Source organism: Lemur catta, chromosome 3, assembly GCF_020740605.2.
Source record: "Lemur catta isolate mLemCat1 chromosome 3, mLemCat1.pri, whole genome shotgun sequence".
NCBI classification, from domain to species: domain Eukaryota; kingdom Metazoa; phylum Chordata; class Mammalia; order Primates; family Lemuridae; genus Lemur; species Lemur catta.
Genome location: NC_059130.1, coordinates 116,582,301 through 116,601,588, shown reverse-complemented (window position 1 = coordinate 116,601,588; position 19,288 = coordinate 116,582,301). Strand labels below are relative to the sequence as shown.

Genomic DNA, 19,288 nt, shown 5'->3' with positions numbered 1-19,288 from the left:
GAGAAAATTCTAGAGTCTTGGATATTGGTAGAGACGGTGTGCTAGAGCGAGGGCACAGAGGGTGTTTGGGGTTAAGACGTTTTATAATCTGACCTCTCCAGCCTTCCTCCTCCTCTTCCTCACCTCGTACCCATTTATTGGCCACTCAGTGCCTCTGGCTTCCCAGCCTCCTTGCCTTTGCTCATGCTGGCTGGACCCACGACCACTGGCCCAGTCTTCCGAGGCCCATCTGAAACGCCACCGCCTTCCTAAGGATGTCCTGGTGCTCGAGGCAGATGCGGCCCCTCCTTGTGCCGTGCTTACTTGCGTGCACTTCTGTTCACCGGAGGCTTCCGAGGCCAGGGGTCTTCGCTTCTCCCTTCTGGACGCCCTGCGCCTGGCGTGTAGGCCGCACAGATGTTTGCCTGCCATGAGGGCAGGGACGGGGCCCCAAAAGCAAACCTCCTGCTTAGCAGTTTCGCTAAGAGACATGGACCTTCCTGGCTGCCTCCCTGGGGTGCCGGGGTTGGGGGGCCTCCGGCCTGTGTTCATGGTGGGGTCAGGGAGCACCCCGCTGAGGGTGGGTCTGTCTGGGGCACCCGCCCAGGTGCCCCCTGCCTGGAGCAGCGTCTGGCAGGGGCAGGTGCCCGTGAATACTCATTGGGTGGATGGAGCCACTTGACAGACATCACTGAGCACCTGTGGAGTGTCGTGTGTACACTGTCCCTGCACTCGAGACCCAGCAGTGAGGGACAGCGCGGGGCATCAGACTGGGCCCTGCTCTCGGGAAGCCTCGTCCGCTGACGGAAACGAGTGAGCCTGCACGTCAGGACGGGTGTCGTTCAGGTTGTCTGACATGCTGTCAACACCCGACAGGATGGGGCCGTTTTAGGCCTCTTGAGGCAGTGACAGTGACGCTGAGACCGACAGGAAGGGACCTGCGAAGGAGGGAGGGCAGCTCCCCTGGCGGTAACAGCTCTGAGAGGCTTGAGGTGGGGCTGATCTAGCGCCTCCCAGAACTGAGGGAGGCCACAGATGGGGCAGCTGATATTCCAAACAGGGTGGTGGCCGGGGAGGGCTGTCCACGGGAGCAAGGTGACGGTTGTCCACGGGAGCGAGGTGACGTGCTTTGCCTTCTGCAGGGGCCCTCACTCAGGCTTCTGTGGGGAGAGCAATCTCAGGTTAGGAGGTGCCCTGGGAGGAGGCTTCCCCTCCTACAGGGGCCAGCGTGGCCTTAGGGGAGGTGATGTGAAATGGACAAGGGAACAGGGGCCAGAGTCGGCACCACCTTTCTTCAAGGCCACCAGGGTGGGGGTCACCCAGTCCTGCTCCCCTTGGTCTGCCCTCAAGCCCTGGACCTCGTTCTGCCTGCTCAGCCTTGAGGCCAGAGGATCCCAAGGGAGCCGGGAGATTGTCGCACCTTAGAGAATGCCAGCGGCACGATGGTGGGGGTAAGGTGCCTAGGAAAGGACACTGCCTTACCAGTACTGTGTGCTTCGTGTGTGAGGAGCATCTCCTGTGTACATGGAGCACCTCCTGCGTACCTGCAGCATCTCCTGTGTACATGAAGCACCTCCTGCATACCTGCAGCATCTCCTGCATACCTGGAGCATCTCCTGTGTACATGGAGCACCTCCTGCATACCTGGAGCATCTCCTGTGTACATGGAGCACCTCTTGCGTACCTGCAGCATCTCCTGCATACCTGGAGCATCTTCTGTGTACCCTGCATACCTGGAGCACCTCCTGCGTACCTGGAGCATCTCCTGCGTACGTGGAGCATCTCCTGCGTACATGAAGCACCTCCTGCGTACATGGAGCACCTTCTGCGTACATGGAGCACCTCCTGCATATCTGGAGCATCTCCTGCATACATGGAACATCTCCTGCGTACATGGAGCATCTCCTGCATACCTGGAGCACCTCCTGCGTACCTGGAGCATCTCCTGCGTACGTGGAGCATCTCCTGCGTACGTGGAACACCTCCTGCCTACCTGGAGCACCTCCTGCGTACATGGAGCACCTTCTGCGTACATGGAGCACCTCCTGCGTACGTGGAGCACCTGCTGCATACCTGGAGCGTCTCCTGCGTACCTGGAGCATCTCCTGCGTACGTGGAGCACCTCCTGCGTACGTGGAGCACCTTCTGCGTACGTGGAGCACCTCCTGCGTATCTGGAGCATCTCCTGCGTACGTGGAACATCTCCTGCGTACGTGGAACATCTCCTGCGTACGTGGAGCACCTCCTGCGTATGTGGAGCACCTCCTGCATACCTGGAGCATCTCCTGCATACCTGGAGCATCTCCTGCGTACCTGGAGCATCTCCTGCGTACGTGGAGCACCTCCTGCGTACGTGGAGCACCTCCTGCATATCTGGAGCATCTCCTGCGTACGTGGAACATCTCCTGCGTACGTGGAGCATCTCCTGCGTACGTGGAGCATCTCCTGCATACCTGGAGCACCTCCTGCGTACCTGGAGCATCTCCTGCATACGTGGAGCATCTCCTGCGTACGTGGAGTATCTCCTGCGTACGTGGAACATCTCCTGCGTACGTGGAGCATCTCCTGCATACCTGGAGCACCTCCTGCGTACATGGAGCACCTCCTGCATATCTGGAGCATCTCCTGCGTACCTGGAGCATCTCCTGCGTACATGGAGCATCTCCTGTGTACATGGAACATCTCCTGCGTACATGGAGCACCTCCTGCCTACATGGAGCACCTTCTGCGTACATGGAGCACCTCCTGCATACCTGGAGCATCTCCTGCGTACATGGAGCATCTCCTGCGTACATGCAGCATCTCCTGCATACGTGGAGCATCTCCTGCATACCTGGAGCACCTCCTGCGTACATGGAGCACCTCCTGCGTACGTGGAACATCTCCTGCGTACATGGAGCACCTCCTGCATACATGGAGCACCTTCTGCGTACATGGAGCACCTCCTGCATATCTGGAGCATCTGCTGCATACATGGAACATCTCCTGCGTACATGGAGCACCTCCTGCGTACATGGAGCACCTCCTGCGTACCTGGAGCATCTCCTGCGTACATGGAGCATCTCCTGCGTACGTGGAGCATCTCCTGCATACCTGGAGCACCTCCTGCGTACATGGAGCATCTCCTGCGTACATGGAGCATCTCCTGCGTACGTGGAACATCTGCGTATGTGGAGCATCTCCTGCATACATGGAGCACCTCCTGTATACATGGAGCACTTCCTGTGTACATGGAGCACCTCCTGTATACCTGGAGCATCTCCTGTGTGCATGGAGCACCTCCTTCATACATGGAGCACTTCCTGTGTACGTGGAGCACCTCCTGTGTGAGGAGGGCCACATCCTGTGCCTGGAGGAACCTCACAGCCCGATGACCCATTTTATAGATGGGGTGTCTGAGGCTGGCAGGTGTCTGAGGACTTGCTCGCCACCACATGCCTTGGGCACGGACTTGGTGACTCCAGAGTTGTGCGCCAGCCATGTCCCTTCCGTGACTCTTACAGGCAAGGACTGTGCCCTGGACTCCCACGGGGTATGTGTCCCCTCTCAGCAGTGGGGATGCTCATTGCTCTCAGCAACATGTGTCTGGTCCAGCCAGTGCTGCCTTGTCTCCTCCCCAGCGTCCCCTTTGAGGTGAAATTGGGGTAGGGTGGGGGAGGCAGTGGGGGGGCAGCAGCCTGTGCTGAGGATGAGGCGGCCGGCGGCCGGGCAAGTCTGGTCAGTTGTGGCTCTTCCATCTGCTCATTCAACAGATGCTTTTCGGGGGCAGCTGGGTGCCAGGTGCTGTTCTGGGCACAGGGACAGAACCGTGAACAAAACAGACCCAGGTCCCTGCCCTCCTGGGCCTTACATACAGCCAGGAAATAAACACGTGCACGTGGCAGGGCTGTCCAGAGCCGACGAGTGCTACAGAGAAAGAGCAAGGAGGACGGAGGCTAGAACTCAGGGGCCGGAGCAGAGTGCGCTGAGCTTCCGCCAGCCATGGGGACACAGACAGCCCTCACCCCGCCCCCCCCAGAGCCTGCCTTTAGCTTGGGAAGGACACGCTTAAGTAGAGTTGAGGAGGCAGCGTCAGGCACAGTGGTGGGGGGAGGCCCTCTGAGGTGATGGGAGCTGAAGGCTGTGTCACCATGACCAGGTGGCCACAGGAGGAACCAGGAGAGGGTGTTCCAGGTGGAGGGTACCCCAAGGCTATGGCCCTGAAGTTGGGCAGGGCTGGGCACGTTGCAGGGAGAGGGACCAGGACGGCCGGAGGGTGGGAAGAGGAGACAGTGACGTGTGAGTTAAGGATGTAGGCACAGGCCAGCCCCGCGGGCCTGCATCTGTGAGTATTTCAGGATGTCCTTCAGCCGTGTCCTAAGTTTGTTCACTCTCTCGATGTGCTCTGCCAGGAGTTGCGCGGAGGCACGCACAGCCCACCTCCTGAGCACGGCCGAGCAGCTGCTCTGCCCACCGCCTCTAGCCCCTCCGGCAGCTCTGTGGCCATTGTCGCTCAGGTGAGCTGACCTGGGCGTGGGTGTGTCTATGGGCAGGATTGAGACGCTGGCAACACCTCAGTGAGCACACTTCTCTCCATGGGACGATGGTGCACCCTCTCGGTACCTTCCTGAGGCACCCCAAGGTCTAAGGGACACCATGCTCTGCTTGGCCCCATCCCTGGGGGACTCACTGTACGTAGGATTGGATTTAAGTCCCACAGGAAGCTCTGCCCATGGTGTCTGCTTGTCTCTGCTCATTACACCCGGTTTTCCTGTGGGCCAGTCAGGTGTGAATGCTGAAGTTCTGTTTCCACACAGCACTGAGCTCCTGGAGGTTACGGGCTTTGTGAGATGTTTTGAGTGTGCAGTTTTAGGGCTGTTTCCTGAGTGAAGCTGGGAGCTCAGGCTCTGGAGTCAGCCAGGCTTTGGTTCAATCCCAGCTCTCTGCTTCCTACTAACTTTGTGATCTTCTGGAGTTACTTAATCTCTCTGAGCCTCACCATCCTGATCTGTAAAATGGGGGTTATGACAGTCCCAGGCTGCGAAGGTTTGAGTGATTTAAATGTGATCGTGCACATCAAGCTTGACTCGGCATGCCTCTGGCTATGACGCTAACTACTAAGATTGTCATCCGCTGGAATGGACGCTCTCGGTGCCGTGACAGCAGCAGTGGGACCCTCTAGGGGGTGGGGGGCTCACCAGGTGTGCTCTGCAGACTGTGGGTGGGGTCCAGGACAGGGGCTGGGGCCAGTGGCCTCAGGGGTTTTCTTCCCTGCACTCATGTAGGGGAGGCCCTGAACACAAAGCAAACAGAAAAAGCCACAGCATCTGCAAACTGTCCCCAGAAAACCTTGTGGGCAGCAGCCAGCGTCCCGTGTGCTAACCGTGCGCTCTTCTCTCCCCCAGTGCTCCTGCGGGAGGAAGTGTCCCGGCTCCAAGAGGAAGTTCACCTTCTCCGGCAGATGAAGGAGTTGTTGGCGAAGGACCTGGAGGAGTCACAGGGTGGCAAGTCCTCTGAGGTCCTCTCGGCCACCGAGCTCCGGGTCCAGCTGGCCCAGAAGGAGCAGGAACTAGCCAGAGCCAAAGAAGCCTTGCAGGGTGAGTGATGTCAGCGCAAGTCTCTCCCCAGGGATGCGGGCTCGGGCCCTGGTGGCCCCGGAGTACTAGGGTCCTCCCTCTGCAGGGGGAGTGGCGTGGATGGACACAGGGGCCTCTCAGCGCCCACCCCCAGCCAGGGCTGCCCTGACCCTTCTTTGGGTGGAATTCTGCATCTTGCATGGGTGGGTGCAGATCTCACTCCCCTCCAGTGTGACCACCACGCATTGTCCATCACGGTCAGATGTGGGATGCCTCCGTCTGAGACGTGAGTGGCAGGTGGCATCTTCGCTGGGCCAGGCTGTTGACCCAGCAGCTGGGTCTCTCCTTTCCAGCACTGTCAGCGTCCGTTGGTGCCTCCCCTCGTGGGACAGTGTGCACGTGCTGCCTTCTCTCCTGGAGGACGCGTCTGTGTCCCGTGCTTCACTCTTGCTCATCGGGGTGGGCGCTCCTCAGCGCCAGAGTTAGAGGACAACATGGTATAGGCGTCCAGGTGGTCTCTTGACCAAAGGGACCGTGGACCCGTAACCACCATGTGGCCAGTGTATCCTCAGCTAGAAGGGGCTGGAGGAAGAGTCTCAAAAGGTTATTGGAGAAAGGTTGGAAGCCATTGCCTCGCCTGTCAGCCGGCTCCTCAGTGCTTGGAGAACTCAGGCGTGAAACATTTGGGGAGAAAATAGCCTTTGGGGTCTGCGTGGATTCTCTTGAGCCCCCTTAATGTCTTTGCTTTTCCTGGAAGAAAAAAGGCGATAAAACTTTGCAACCTGCTTCCCACTTATCAGAGCCTGCCTGCTAGGGCAACTACTTTGTAGGAATAATAACGTTAGCAGCAGAACTTGTCGGTGTTCATTAAAGGGAAGCTTTATCGAGCATCTGCTCTGTGCCAGCGCTGATCTAAGACTCTGTCTACCTTTCACCTCAATCCTGCTAGGAACTCTTCACCCCCTTTCTCAGATGGAGACACCAGAATGAGGTTCTGGGAGGTTAAGTGACTTGGCCAAGGTTACAGAGCTAATTAGCCGCAGAGACAGAAACTTTTTCCACTGCATTGACCGCCCCTCAATCTTCCCTCTGAGTGTGGTCACTGGGAATGAAGTTGGCCAGATGGGAGAGAAGGGAGGCTCTCTTAGCTCAGTGATGGGGACGGCAGGTCTGGGCTTAAATCCCAGCTCTACCATTTACTAGCTGTGTGACCTTGGATAAATTCCTTAACCTCTCTGAACCATAGTTCTTTAGTGGAGGGTAGAAATGACCATACCTATTTTTCTTATAATTGGGGCTAATAATAGTAGCTAGTTGATACAGTTGTTGCAATGATTAAATGAGATACAAAGTGCTTGGTTCAGTGCTTAGTACCATTAGTGCAAATACTGAGTGATTATCAGATACGAAGGGGGTTAGCAGACTTCCCGGGATCTGCTTGGAGATGTTGGTTACCTTATTCCTATGAGGGGCAGCCCAGACCTGAGACCCCTGTCCCCACCCCCAAGCCCATCCAAGCTCAAGGCAGCTGCATTCCTGAAAGGCAGTGAGGTAGGCACCCTCAGCCACCCCGAGCATCCTGCCTGGAATTCTACAAAGTCATAAATAAGACGCTTCCTCTCACCAGCCACAGCACGTGGTGAGTAAATTGCAGACAGATGTGGGCAGAAGGAGTCTGGGGCATGAAAAGGGATTTATATGCCCATAATGAGGAGAGAGAGAATAAATGCACAAGCAAAGCCAGCAGCAGATGTTGGGCAACACTTGTTAACAACCAGTGTCCCTATGGTGGGGAAAAGGCAAAGCCCCAGAGGCCTCCACCCTGGCAGATCCCCCCTGCCCCCAACTCAGTCTTTGGGTTTGGATGAGACTTGAATTTTCCAGCACGTGAGAGGATTAGGAACTCGGGCAAACACACCCAAAATGTCAGTCCATGGTTTCAACATCAAAGCAAAGCGAAGAGCCAAGTTCGGGGGAAATGGGGGTTTAGAAGATTCCTTTGTTTGGGAATGAGCGTGGGAATGTTCGCTTTAGGATTTCGGTCTCATCATGAGTTTAAAGGCAGAGAGCCCTGAATGTTTAAGAAGGAATGGTGTCATCATATGTTTAGACTGCACGGCCCCCACCCTGCACATGTGGTGGCCTGTGGGACCCCTCGGGGGTGCCTGTTAATTTCCTCAGCACTCCCAGCCTCACGGCTTCTCCAGGAATCAAGGCAGCACACAGACAATGATAATGAAAATTTCTGCTTTCCTTTTTAAATCTCTGAACAGCACGTTAAGAGTGTTGAGCATGTTCCCACAACAATAAATACTCTTTGAAAACATAATTTTTAATGACTACATAATGTTCTACCAAATGGAAGTACCATAATTTATTTAGCCATTTCCCTATTATTGGACACTTAAGTTGTTTCCACTTTTTTTTTCTTTTTTTTCCCTTTTTTGCCATTATGTAACACTGCAGTAAAGATCCATGTGTGCAAATCTGTTTACTTTCTTAGGATAGCATTTCCCAACCTTTTTGGTCTAAGGACCACTTGACACTTTTACAAAACTGAGAACCCCAAAGAGCTTTTGTTTGTATGGTGTAGATCTATTGTTATTTACCATTTCAGAAATTAACACTAGAAAAGAATATTTAACTCTTTAATAATGTATTTTAAAATAATAATAAACCCATGATATGTTAACATAAATAAATTATTTTTTAAAGGAATGTAACTATATTTTCCCAAACAAAAAGATTTGAGTGACAAGAGCAGCATTGTAGTATTTTTTTTTTTTTAAACATTTTTGCAAAACTTGTTGATGTCTGCCTTCATAGCAAACTGCTGAATTCTCATCTCTGCTCCTTTGGTCTGTTGCGATTTGTTGTTTTGGCTGAAAATCTGGCATCACACAGATACGTAGTTGGGAAAGGGAGGAGTATGTTAATTGCCTTATTAGATAATTATGGATATTCTTCTTTGATACCATGCTAAGACTCACTTGGTGGTAGTTTCTTGGAGGTTCATTGCAGTGTGGCATCTGAGACCTTATCCAATATGTCTTTGTACTCTGCTACATTAAAATCCACTGGTGTAATTTACACATATGATTTTTTTAACATCATACATTGATCATTTGGAAAATGTTGGTTCACTGAGCTGCCCAGATCTTCCAAATGTTGACATATCTCAGCCGAAATAAAAGCTCACATGTTAACATCACAACCAATCTCATCAGCAAAGTCTTTAAGTACTGAGAAGCTGTTAAAGTCATGGTGACAGATCAGGTTTGCCAAAATTCTAGTTTTTACTTGAAAGTCCAAGTTTTATCATTGGCAACAAATACTGTCAGTTGTTTTCCTAAAGGTAAAGGGGCTCCCTTTAGTTCACTTCTAAACTTAGTTCATTAGTGTGTCAGATAGCAGTTTCCATGTCAGTCATTCTTTCAAACACAAGTGATGTTCTGTGAAAAAGTGGCTAGTTTAGCTTGCAACTCAAGCAGACACACACATGTTTTTTCTTGATAACAGCCACTGTACTTTGGTATGCAGCAAACGAGCTTTAAATGTACTTCTCATTTTCTTAAAAGACGTGTACTCAGGAGACTAAATAAAATTAGTAATTTTTACTGCTTCATCAAGGACATTGCTAAGTAAAACTGTCCTTTTTTTAAACTGTGAATACGTGGTATGAAGAACATAATGATTACTAACACAGTTTGATGCAAATACTAACACGGTAAAAAAGCCAGACAACATCAAAGTATTCTTATGAAAACAGCTTTCCTCATAGACCCCTGCAGTGATGCTGGTGGTTTTGGTGGTGGTGACAGCTAACATTTTTGAGCATTTTTTAATATGCTACACATTGCAGAACTTTAACTCATTTTATCCTCACAACAACCCTGTGAGGTGAGTGCTATTATTTTCCCATTTTATGGAAGAGGGACAAGTACCAAGAGGTTGTAAAGGTGTCAGGGTTACACAGCAGTACCTGGTTAGAGCCGGGTTTGTAATCCAGCAGTGTGGCTCTGGAGCCCTTGGGGGCTCCAGCAGGGACAGGGTATTGCTGCAGGGAAACTGCTTGAACAAAGGTAAAAAGGCAGGTCTGTGTATGGGGGTGGGACAGGACCCCTGATGTTGAGGCTTTGCTGCAGGGGATGGTGGGAGTAGATCATGGTGACCCTCAGCGGTCACACCCAGAAGCTCAGGGACCCTGGAGGTTTTGAGTAGGCGTCATCACTACGAGAAGTGGGATGTCTTTGGATGTCCCCTGTCCTCTCCATGCCGTTGCAGCCTGGTTCCTGTCCTTCTTGCATGTGGATACACCTGTGTTTCCATCCATGTGGCTCCTGGATGTGCCTATAGTTTCATCTCCCTCTGTCCCCTCGGGGTCTTTGCGCTTGTGCTTCATTCTCCCCCAGCCTCCTGATGGGCTTCGTCCTCTGAGTCCCAGTTCAAGTTCCGCGTCCTCTAGGAAACTTTCTGGACTAACTCCCCTGCCCAGTGAACTCAGGGCCTGTGGTTGGCAGAATGATGTCCCCCTCCCCCAAAAGATATGCACTTCCTAATTCCTGGAACCTGTGAATGAGTTAGGCTGCACAGCAAAGGGGAATTAAGGTTGCTAATCAGATGTCCTTGTGATGACATCAGCCTGGATTGTCCTGTGGGCCCAGTGCAATCACAGGGGTCCTTAGAAGTGGGAGGGAAGGCAGAAGAGTCAGAGTCAGAGAAGATGTGAGTGCAGAGGCAGAGGCCAGAGTGAGTCAGTGGGGGACTCAACCTGCCACTGCTGGCTTTGAAGATGGAGGAAGGGGCCACAAGCCAAGGAGTGCAGGTACCTCCAAAAGCTGCAAAAGGCAAGGAACCCATTCTCCCCTGGAGCCTCCAGAAGAAATGCGGCCCTACCAGCATCCTGGGTTTGGTCCAGTGAGACCCATTGTGGACTTCTGACCTCCAGAACTATGAGATAGTAAGTTTGTCTTATGTTTAGCCACTACATTGTGGTAATTTGTTACAGCAAAAGTAAGAAACTAATACAGGGCCTATCCTTCCCTGGACATGGCAGCCCTAGCTGTTGACCTTGACCAGGACTTAGCACGTGTGAGGGTGTCTTGTTTTCTTAACAGACCCCTGCAGGGCGCAGCACCCAGCACAGGGCTGGCTTCCTTAGCAGAACAAAGCAGATACTGGGTGTGGAGAAGAAATGATGCCTGAGTTTCCTCTCTTTGGTGGAGGAAGTATGGCCTGGTGGGGCCTTTTCCACACCTCAGAGTGGGTCACCTGCCCTACACTGAGCTCTTGGAAGGAATTGAACATTATTATTTACTTTGCTCGTTTACCAGACGTTCCCTGAAAACTCCCCTGTGCTAGACCCTGCGTCTGAGCCTGTGGTTCAGAGAATCCAGGCCCTGCCAGAGTCCAGCGGCATGCCTGCCACCCGCAGCACATCCAACGCAAGTTGGTTGAGTCATATTTTTTCAAATGGCCAACCAGGCTTCTCAGTGAGAATCTGCAGCATAGACATTCCTGCTTCCAAGGGTTCTAGGCTGCAGAGGATGTCGTCAGCCCAGCGGTGCTGGCGGGCTGGGGAACCATTGTCCTTAAAGTTCCCAGCAGGTGCGGCCATGCCCCCCCTGCCTTTGCAGATGTAACCAGGCCTGCAGCCAGTGGGGAAGTAGGTGGCCCAAGGGGCTGTTGAATGGAATGATGTGTCACCCTTGCTGGGGCGGCTGTGCACACTTGCTTTCTTGTACACACATCCTTGTCACCCCAGTGCTGTGTGGGTTTGAAAAGCTACTTGATGTTTTCTGTTTCCCTCCCCACACCCGCACTCCGTTCTTTGTCTCCTTCTGTCAAAGATCTGTTCATCTTCTGTGCAGTCTCTCGCCCGGGGTTGACTTTGTATGTTCCTCTTCAGTAATTCACATGCACAAAGCTACCGCTGTTTCTTAGGCTTCCAGATCTAGCCTGGTGGTCCTTGGGGCTGCTGCAGGGGGTCCCCGCTGAGCCAACCCCTCCATCCCACAGCCCCAGTGTGGAAGACTCTGAGCTGGTAAATCTCAGAACTTGGTGGAAGTTTCCAGAAAGTTTAACTCTACAGACAGAAAGTCTTCCTAATATACTACTGACTGCTTTTAGATACTGTTAACAGAGCCCCTGTAAAGGCTTCCTAGACCCCAAATTTGATCCAGTTAACAATAATTTATGGTCAGGTAGAAGAAGTGTCCGAATCTTTGGTGTTCTGTCGCAGCTGCTGGCCGAGCCTGTGTCTCCAGGAGCCTGACCCTGGCTGCTTCCAACGGGGGCACGTGCCTTAATGCACAAGTACTTTTTTAAAACAACGTAATAATAAACATTTAGTTTTAGAGTAGTTTGAGATTTACAGAATGCTGTTAAGGTCCTTAACGTCTTAGATTACCTTGCACAGGTGCTTTGAAGCCATCTCGTGCAGCATGTTTGCTGACATCTCATTGGCTGAAACAAGTCACCTGACCGAGCCCAGCATCACATGGGCGGGCTCCGCGAGGCTGGGTTCCTTGGCGGCCATTATTACCAGAGCCCACCACAAAAGGTCCTTTTAAATGGAAGCGTTTCCAGAATCTGCCCTAGAGTCTGGGGCTCTGGTGACTGACAGTCTGCACCTTGCAGCAAACTTTGTCCCCTTGGCCTTTGATGCAATAGGTTTTTTTGTGCCTGAGGGACTAATGTCCTCACCCTCATCTGGGACTTTTGGCACCGAGTCCTTGACCTTCTGTGAGTCGGACGGGCAGCCAGTATCGTCCCCCTTCCCCAGGCGTCCCCGTCCCCCGCACAGCCACCCTCAGCGTCTGCTTCAACACTCAGAGCAGATTTTTAGTAGATTCCATTATGTATCGAGGTTCTAATTATGGAAATCTTCCATTTGTCCTGAGAAACACTGAAAGTCTGGTTTGTTTGAAAATACACAGACACCCCTAGGACTCGCCCACACATGTCTGATACTTGTTTTGGAAACATTTACCAGAGCTCAGCCGTTCTTCCCTGTTGGTGGAGGTGGGGGGTGGCAGGGAAGTACGTGCCCATTCTGTAGCTGGGATGACTGAGGTGTAGACGTGTAACCGCATCGCTTCTGAGTAGTCATTATTTCAGCTGACGTTTATTTAGTGCCAACATTTATTTGGCGCTTGGGACGTGCCAGGCAGTGTCTTAATTTATTTGCCTGCATGAGTCATTGATCCCCCCCGACAATCCCGCTTAGATGGGTAGTGTTAGTTAGCCCCAGTTACCCCAAAACGGGGATGACAGAGGTTAAGGAAACCTAAGGTCTCCTGGCTAGCAGGCTTGGGAGCCAAGGCTTGGTCCCCAGCGAGTACGATTTCTAGACCTACGTTCTCTGGAGATATTTAGCAAATACTTAGATTCTGCGGGCCTTAGGGGAGGTGGGCATAGCAGTAAAGAGGAAGGGAGTGAACTGAGGAAGAGAGGAGGAAGAGGAGCAGATCTGGATTCGGGTGTCATTCAGAGGCCCCTGAGGCCTCAGGATGTGTTGGTGCACTCCCAGTCTTTGCTCTGGAGATTGTCCCAGGGAATAAATGCTGCAAGGCTGGTCTCTTGGACGCAGGAGAAAAGAGTGTTTCCTCCCGCCCCCTGCCCAGCCCGCCTCTGCCCCATGCAGTTCACGGAACACACTCCAGCCCCAGGAAAGGCCAGTGGTCTCGGCCGCAGCAGAGGCTGTATTTTAGGTATGACTGAGGGCTACAGACCCTGGGCCTCGACGTTTAATTAATCCCCAGGCAGGGTCAGAGATTGATCCATCTGAACGGAAGGGAGCAGGACTCTCGACCTGCCTTTCAAAAGGCCTTGCCTCTGACCCTGTTAAATCCTCTTTGGCGTGTGCCCATCTTGCCGGGATGGGGTCAGGATATGGCCCTGAGACCATGGCAGGAAGACGAAAGCCACGTTGGCCTCCATCCTGGGAGAGAGCTTTGGTGTGAGCCTGGGAAGGCAGCGTCTTCAGAGCTGGCCTCTGGGGCGGTGCGGGACATGCTCGCTCTGCAGCGGCCAGCCTTGGCTCAGTTGAGCACTGGCCCGAGGGGGCCGTGGACACAGGGCCAAGCCTGGCAGGGTCCTCGACCTGATTCTCTGCAGCCCTGGTTGGCCCCCCAGGGAACGCTGTCCTGGCCTCACACAGAGACCTGGGGGTGAGGTTTTTTGGAGAGCTGCCCCTGCTAATGAGCATTCCACAGAGGAGGAAGCAGGGCTCTGTGGGCATTGAGTGAAACACAGGAGGGGGTGCAGGGGAACAGGGACCACCATTTCACTCAGATTTAGCAAACCTTACCGAGCACCTCCTGGGGGCCAGCCCGGGCTGAGCACTCCATACACCTTCTCTTCATGTTACCCCCAGAACAACCCCATGACGTTGATGGGGTTACCCTGACTTTACAGTTGAGGAAACTGAGGCACAAAGAGGCTCAAACAGCATGTAAGTCTCAGCATTTGGATTTGAATCTCGATGTCTGACGTAGACCCCTGCTCCAGTGTTAGTTTTCCATCAGTAGAAATCTTTTTAGTGTTAATAAAATCTTATGAGAATCTCACTCATTCATTTAACAAATACTTGCTGAAGTCCCCCTACTTGCCAGGCATTGTTCTGAGCACTTGGGGTATATCTGTGAGCAGAACAAAGATCCATTTCTCGTGGAGCTTACATTCTAGAAGGGTGCACCAGTTACTATTGCTGTGTGACACACTGCTTCCAAATACTAGGGGCATAGGAAACCACCATTTCTCTTGATCTTGTGAGTCAGGGGTTTGGCAGGGCTCGACTGGGTGAGTCTTAGGTTCCATGTGGTGTCAGCAGGGGTCTCTCAGTGATATTCCACTGAATGGTCCAAGATGGCTTCACTCACATATCTGGGGCCTTGGTGGGATGGCTGGGCTCAGCTGGGGGCAGCAACCACATGCCCATGTGAGGCCCCTCCAGCATGATGGTCAGACTGTCCACATGGAGGCTCAGGACTCCCACAGAGATGGTTCCAAGAAACCAAGTGCAAGCTGCCAGCCTCTTATGACCTAGTCTCAGGAGTTACTTAGCATCACTTCCGCCACATTGTTTTGGTGACAGGCCAGCCAGACTCCACACTATAAAAAGCATGTGTCATGGGAGATACTGTTGTGTCCATCTTTGCAAAAGTACCATCTGCCACAGAGGGGAGAGAGAAGCCAGGCAGTAAACAACAAAGCAAAGAATAAATCATACGGTGTATTGGAGGATTGTAGCTACTATAGGGAAATGGGAGTTTTAACATGGGGTAAGATTATGACCCAGCTCCTCCACTCCTGGGTGTTTTCTCACCTAGGAAATATATATCCACACCAAGACCTGTACATAAATGGTCTTACCAGCTTATTTGTAGTAGCCCAAAACTGGAAGCTGTCCAGATGTCCACCAGCAGATGGATAAACAAACTGGTAACATCCTACAGTGGAATCTTACTCAGTAATAAAGCTAGGAACTGTGCATACATGTAACAACACAGGTAGATCTCAAAGTAATTATATTGAGTGACAGGGTCCGGGGGGGGGAAGTCACATACTGTATGATTCCATTTATAGGAGACTAGAAAATGCAAACTAATCTGCAGAGACAGATCCTGCAACAGTGCAGCTTTATTATAAAGGGTAGGAAGAAACAGGGAGGGTTAATGAATATGTTCACTCCCTTGATTGTGGTGATGGTTCTATGGGTGTGGACATATGTCAGATCATGTTAAATGGTACATGATTATTGCATGTCATTTATAATTAATACAGCTGTTTGGAAAAAGAGGACGAGGTGGATTTGGAGTCCTGGAGATGGGGTGTTGGGGGCGTGAGCATTTCAGTACTCCACAAATCACGTCACTGGGTGGCTTCCAGCTTTGCCTTCTTCCCCTAGTGCTGACCTCAGTGGGTCACAGGGGTACCCAGCCCCAGATGGGCAGAGTCCTCAGGGGTGGGCTGCCGTGCCAGCCAGCTCCCAGGGTGAGGGGGAGGGCAGAGGGCCTGCAGAGCCCTGTCCTGTTGAGAGGGCCCCAGCATCCAGGGCTCCTGGGCTGGTATTCCAGCACCAGGCAGGGACCAGGCAGGCCTCAAGCTGCATGTGCTGTGGCCTGGGCTCCGGCCCAGTTTTTAAATAGCTCCGAGCACCTGGGCTGGCCAGCGGCAGAGACAGAAGCTGCTGACAACCAGGCAAGCTGGACACGGGGCTTTGTGCCCGGAGCCTGATGTGGGGGCAGGAGGACAGGCATTATTTTGGGCACTGAACTAAAAACTCAGACCCACTTAGGAAGGAGCGTTCTCATGCAGCTACTCGGTGCTACAGTTGGGAAAAGACCAAGGTTCAAATCCAATGGTTCCATGAATATATAATATTTTTTAAAATGATATTTAATGTATATATAATTGATATAGTTTATATATATTTATGAATTATTTTTATGGGCCAGGCATGCATGGAATATAAATCCCATAAATTATCTCAGATAATCCTCCCAGCAGCCCTGTGAGTTGTTTTCCCCATTTTGCACGTGGGAAGACTGGGGCCCAGACAGCTGACCCACTGGCAGGTGGAATTTAAACCAGGGGAGGTGCGCCTGGCTCCCAGGCTGCGAGGTTAGCCACCGCTCTGCGCAGCCCCCAGAGAGCCTGCGCTGCTGGTTTGTGGACGTGGTTAACGGCTGTTTTAGTGATGGATCATGTATGATGTGGACCTGGGGCTGGACTGGCCCGTGAATCGGGCGGGGGCATGGCAGAGCAGGCAGTCAGGAGTCCAGAGTCCATGGCTCTCGACCTTTGTTCCCCCAACCTCTGCAGGCCTCATCCGGAAAATGGGAGGGTTGCACGGAGTTCTTAGCAGCCCTTGATGCCGTCCCTGCCTGCCCGTTCCTGCAGGGCTGGGAGCAGCAGACCCAGAGTGCTAGGGACAACATCCCTGTGTGGGGAGGACAACCCACCCGACCTCTGAGAAAGCCAGACAGCGGCCCGCTGCCACCAGCTGACTGCAGAAGTGGTAAAGGAACGGCACATCACTGGGCCCAGCCTATGCAGAGGACAGCCAGACACAAGAGAGACCTCAAGACTTAGACCCAAGGGCCCCACCTGGCAGCACTTAGTCCAGAGAAGTTGCTCACCCATGAGCTCTGGCCCATGAAGACCCGGAGGAATTGTTCTGACTCAGCCCATCCAACAGAGCACGTGGCCCAAGGAAAGAGAGGTCTTCACCAAGAACCCATGGGCTCAGGCAGAAGTGTGTGAGCTGGGCGCCCCGACCCCACCAAGCCCCCGGAGAAGGCTGGGAGGCACTTCTCCTGGTCGGTTGGACGTCTCAGCCGCCCTGGAGACGGGGCCCAGCTCAGTGCTTGTTGGCCCTCCTCGCGCTGTTAAGCCTTCTCACCCACTCGGTGCCCGGCACTGGGCGGCCCACGTGGCAGGGTGCTCAGAAACTGGGCTCTGGTGAAGGCCTGGGATCGAAAACAACATGGGGTATTTGGGACTGTCGCTCCCCTGGAAGGGGCTGTTGACTCCACACTTCAGAGGCTGGGAGAGCCTAAAGTCAGGCTCTGAAGGGTGTTTGTGTCATTCGGCCATGGTGTTGCTCCCCGCCCTGCTCCTAAGGAGTAAGCAAGGCTGGGGAGGAGGGATGTGACAGAGAAGAGACCCAGGACTGTCACCAGGGGCTGCTGGGGAAGTGGGTGGGGAGCAGAGTGAGGGCTCACACCCACAGAGACGTGCCCACGGTGCTGTCCCAGATTCTGAAAGGTCCTTGTGCTTGGGTGGCGTTCCTCGGCCCTGGCTTTTCTGGTTATGTAACCTGTGGGCACTGTCCTGAGCACTGGCCTTTGTGTGCCCGTTGTGTGGCCACCAGAGCCACCGTGGAACGCACTGCCCCAGTGAGCACCGCTCTCCCCTGCCTCTGGGTCACCTGGGAGTCTGCACACCTGCCGAGGCGGGCGGGCAGCGGGTGGCGTCAGTGGGGAGAAGGGACGGGCACACCCCTCTCTCTTCCCCATAGTTCAGGTGACTGCAGAACAGGCTGGGATGGCCCTGCTGGCACGCAAGGGAGAGGTCAGCCAGGTGGCTGTGGCCAGGCCCACCACGCTGGGCGTTTTTCTGGTGGGACCCCCCAGAGGAGTGTTCTTTAGAGAACTGACTTAGAGGCTCAAAGTTCGCACGCTGAGTAGGACTATTCCAGGACGGCTTCAGCCCTGCCCTGCCGGGACCGGGCCGCTCGCCCGCTCGCCCGGGCAGGGCGGACTGTTGGCCGGTGTCCGCTGAGACTCGCACCTGCTGTGGGTGCACGTCAGCATCCTGAGGGCACAGTTTCAGTTCCAGGCAGGGCCTTCCTCGCCTCCTCCCATTCCCAGCTGTGCCCGGTTCTTCCTGAAAACCCCTTTCTTCCCTTGGGCACACACCCTGCTGGCAGGGCCTGAATCAGAATGATTCTTCCAGATCTTCCCAGCCCAGAGCTTGTGCGTGAGCAACTCCTCCAGCCCAGCCTTTGCGCGCTGCCAGAGTGGATGGGTGTGCCTTGGGAGTGACACTCTTACAGGGCCTGTTAGAGTCCCTGGGTCCACATGGAGAGCAGAAAGAATCAGGTTGGTGATGTACTACAGGGTGTCTGAAGTCTCAAAAGCATCTGGCGGCTTGAGTGATGTGATCGTGGGCAGGATGGTCACAGTGTGTGATCACATAGGTGAGACTGTTGTGTCCTTTCTTCAGATGAGAAGTTGGTCAACACTCCCCCCACGTTTCACCTCTCGGGGATCTTCCATCCCACCAGCGAAGCCCCTTGAGGCAGTTGTCTTCTTTTGTTGGATTTCTCTTCACCTGGTAGGTTTCTTCTTCCTTCCCTTCTGGAAATTCAGGTCTTCCCAGACTTAGGGGACAGTTTCACATTGGTGACTGATGGGCGCTGAGCGTGCGGAGGGCTCCGGGTGCCCCGGGGGCTGGGTGCGTGGACGTGGCATCGCACTCGGGACAGAGAGAGCGCTTTCCAGGCAGAGGCCGGCTTTCCGAGCTGCTCCCAGGACGGGGATCAGATGCCAAGATCTGGTGGCCTCTGTCGCTGCTCAGAATCTGTTAGGAGTAAATGGGGAAGATCGTGAATAATTGGGGGATAGGAGGTCTAGGAAGAAGCAGTGGCCCCAAATGAGGGAGGTTTGTCTCTGCCATGTTACACTCCACATGGGGGCTGGGGAGAGACCTTCCCCAGCAGAGATTTCCCGATTTAAACTAAGCAATTGGGAGACACTGACTCGAGGAAGGGAAGGCACCCTCTGTGGTTTTGGTTCAGCCCAGGTTTTCGGGAAAGAAATGGGAAATGGAAGGGGCCGCCCTCTGCTGAACACCCGCCGTGCACCGTCAGCCAGGAGAGCAGCAGCAGCTACGTACTCCTCCCCACCATCCTGTGACATCGTTTCTAGTCTCCCTCTCCACATGGGAAGAACAGGAGCTCAGACGGGTCATGTGATTTGCCCAAGGTCATGTGGTCAGCAGGTGGTACAGTCAGGACCAGGCTCTGGGGCCCCCAGGTCTGGTCTCTTCTGCCCCCCACCAAGTCTCCCGAAAGAGGGGACAAATAGGAGGTGAGCCCAGCAGGGTTGGACCCTGCAGTCAACGGAGCCGAGGCATTTCGAGGCTCTTGCTGTGCCCTGCGTCTGTGGGTCCCTCTCTCCCCCTGTGCATGTGGACTTGGCTTTCAGGAGCACAAGGCCCATCCTGAGGGGACAAAGGCTTCCAAG

At 53.5% G+C, this 19,288-nt stretch overlaps 1 protein-coding gene across 2 annotated transcripts in view; it reads left to right on the top strand.

The window, feature by feature from the left end:
* The window catches only part of KAZN (kazrin, periplakin interacting protein), a 108,339-nt gene that overhangs the window by 28,647 nt on the left and 60,404 nt on the right, over window positions 1-19,288 (top strand). For both annotated transcript variants that reach the window (XM_045548664.1, XM_045548665.1), the window contains exon 2: window positions 5,364-5,555. In XM_045548664.1, coding sequence (XP_045404620.1) covers window positions 5,364-5,555 — 192 coding nt within the window. The remainder of the gene's footprint in view (window positions 1-5,363; window positions 5,556-19,288) is intronic.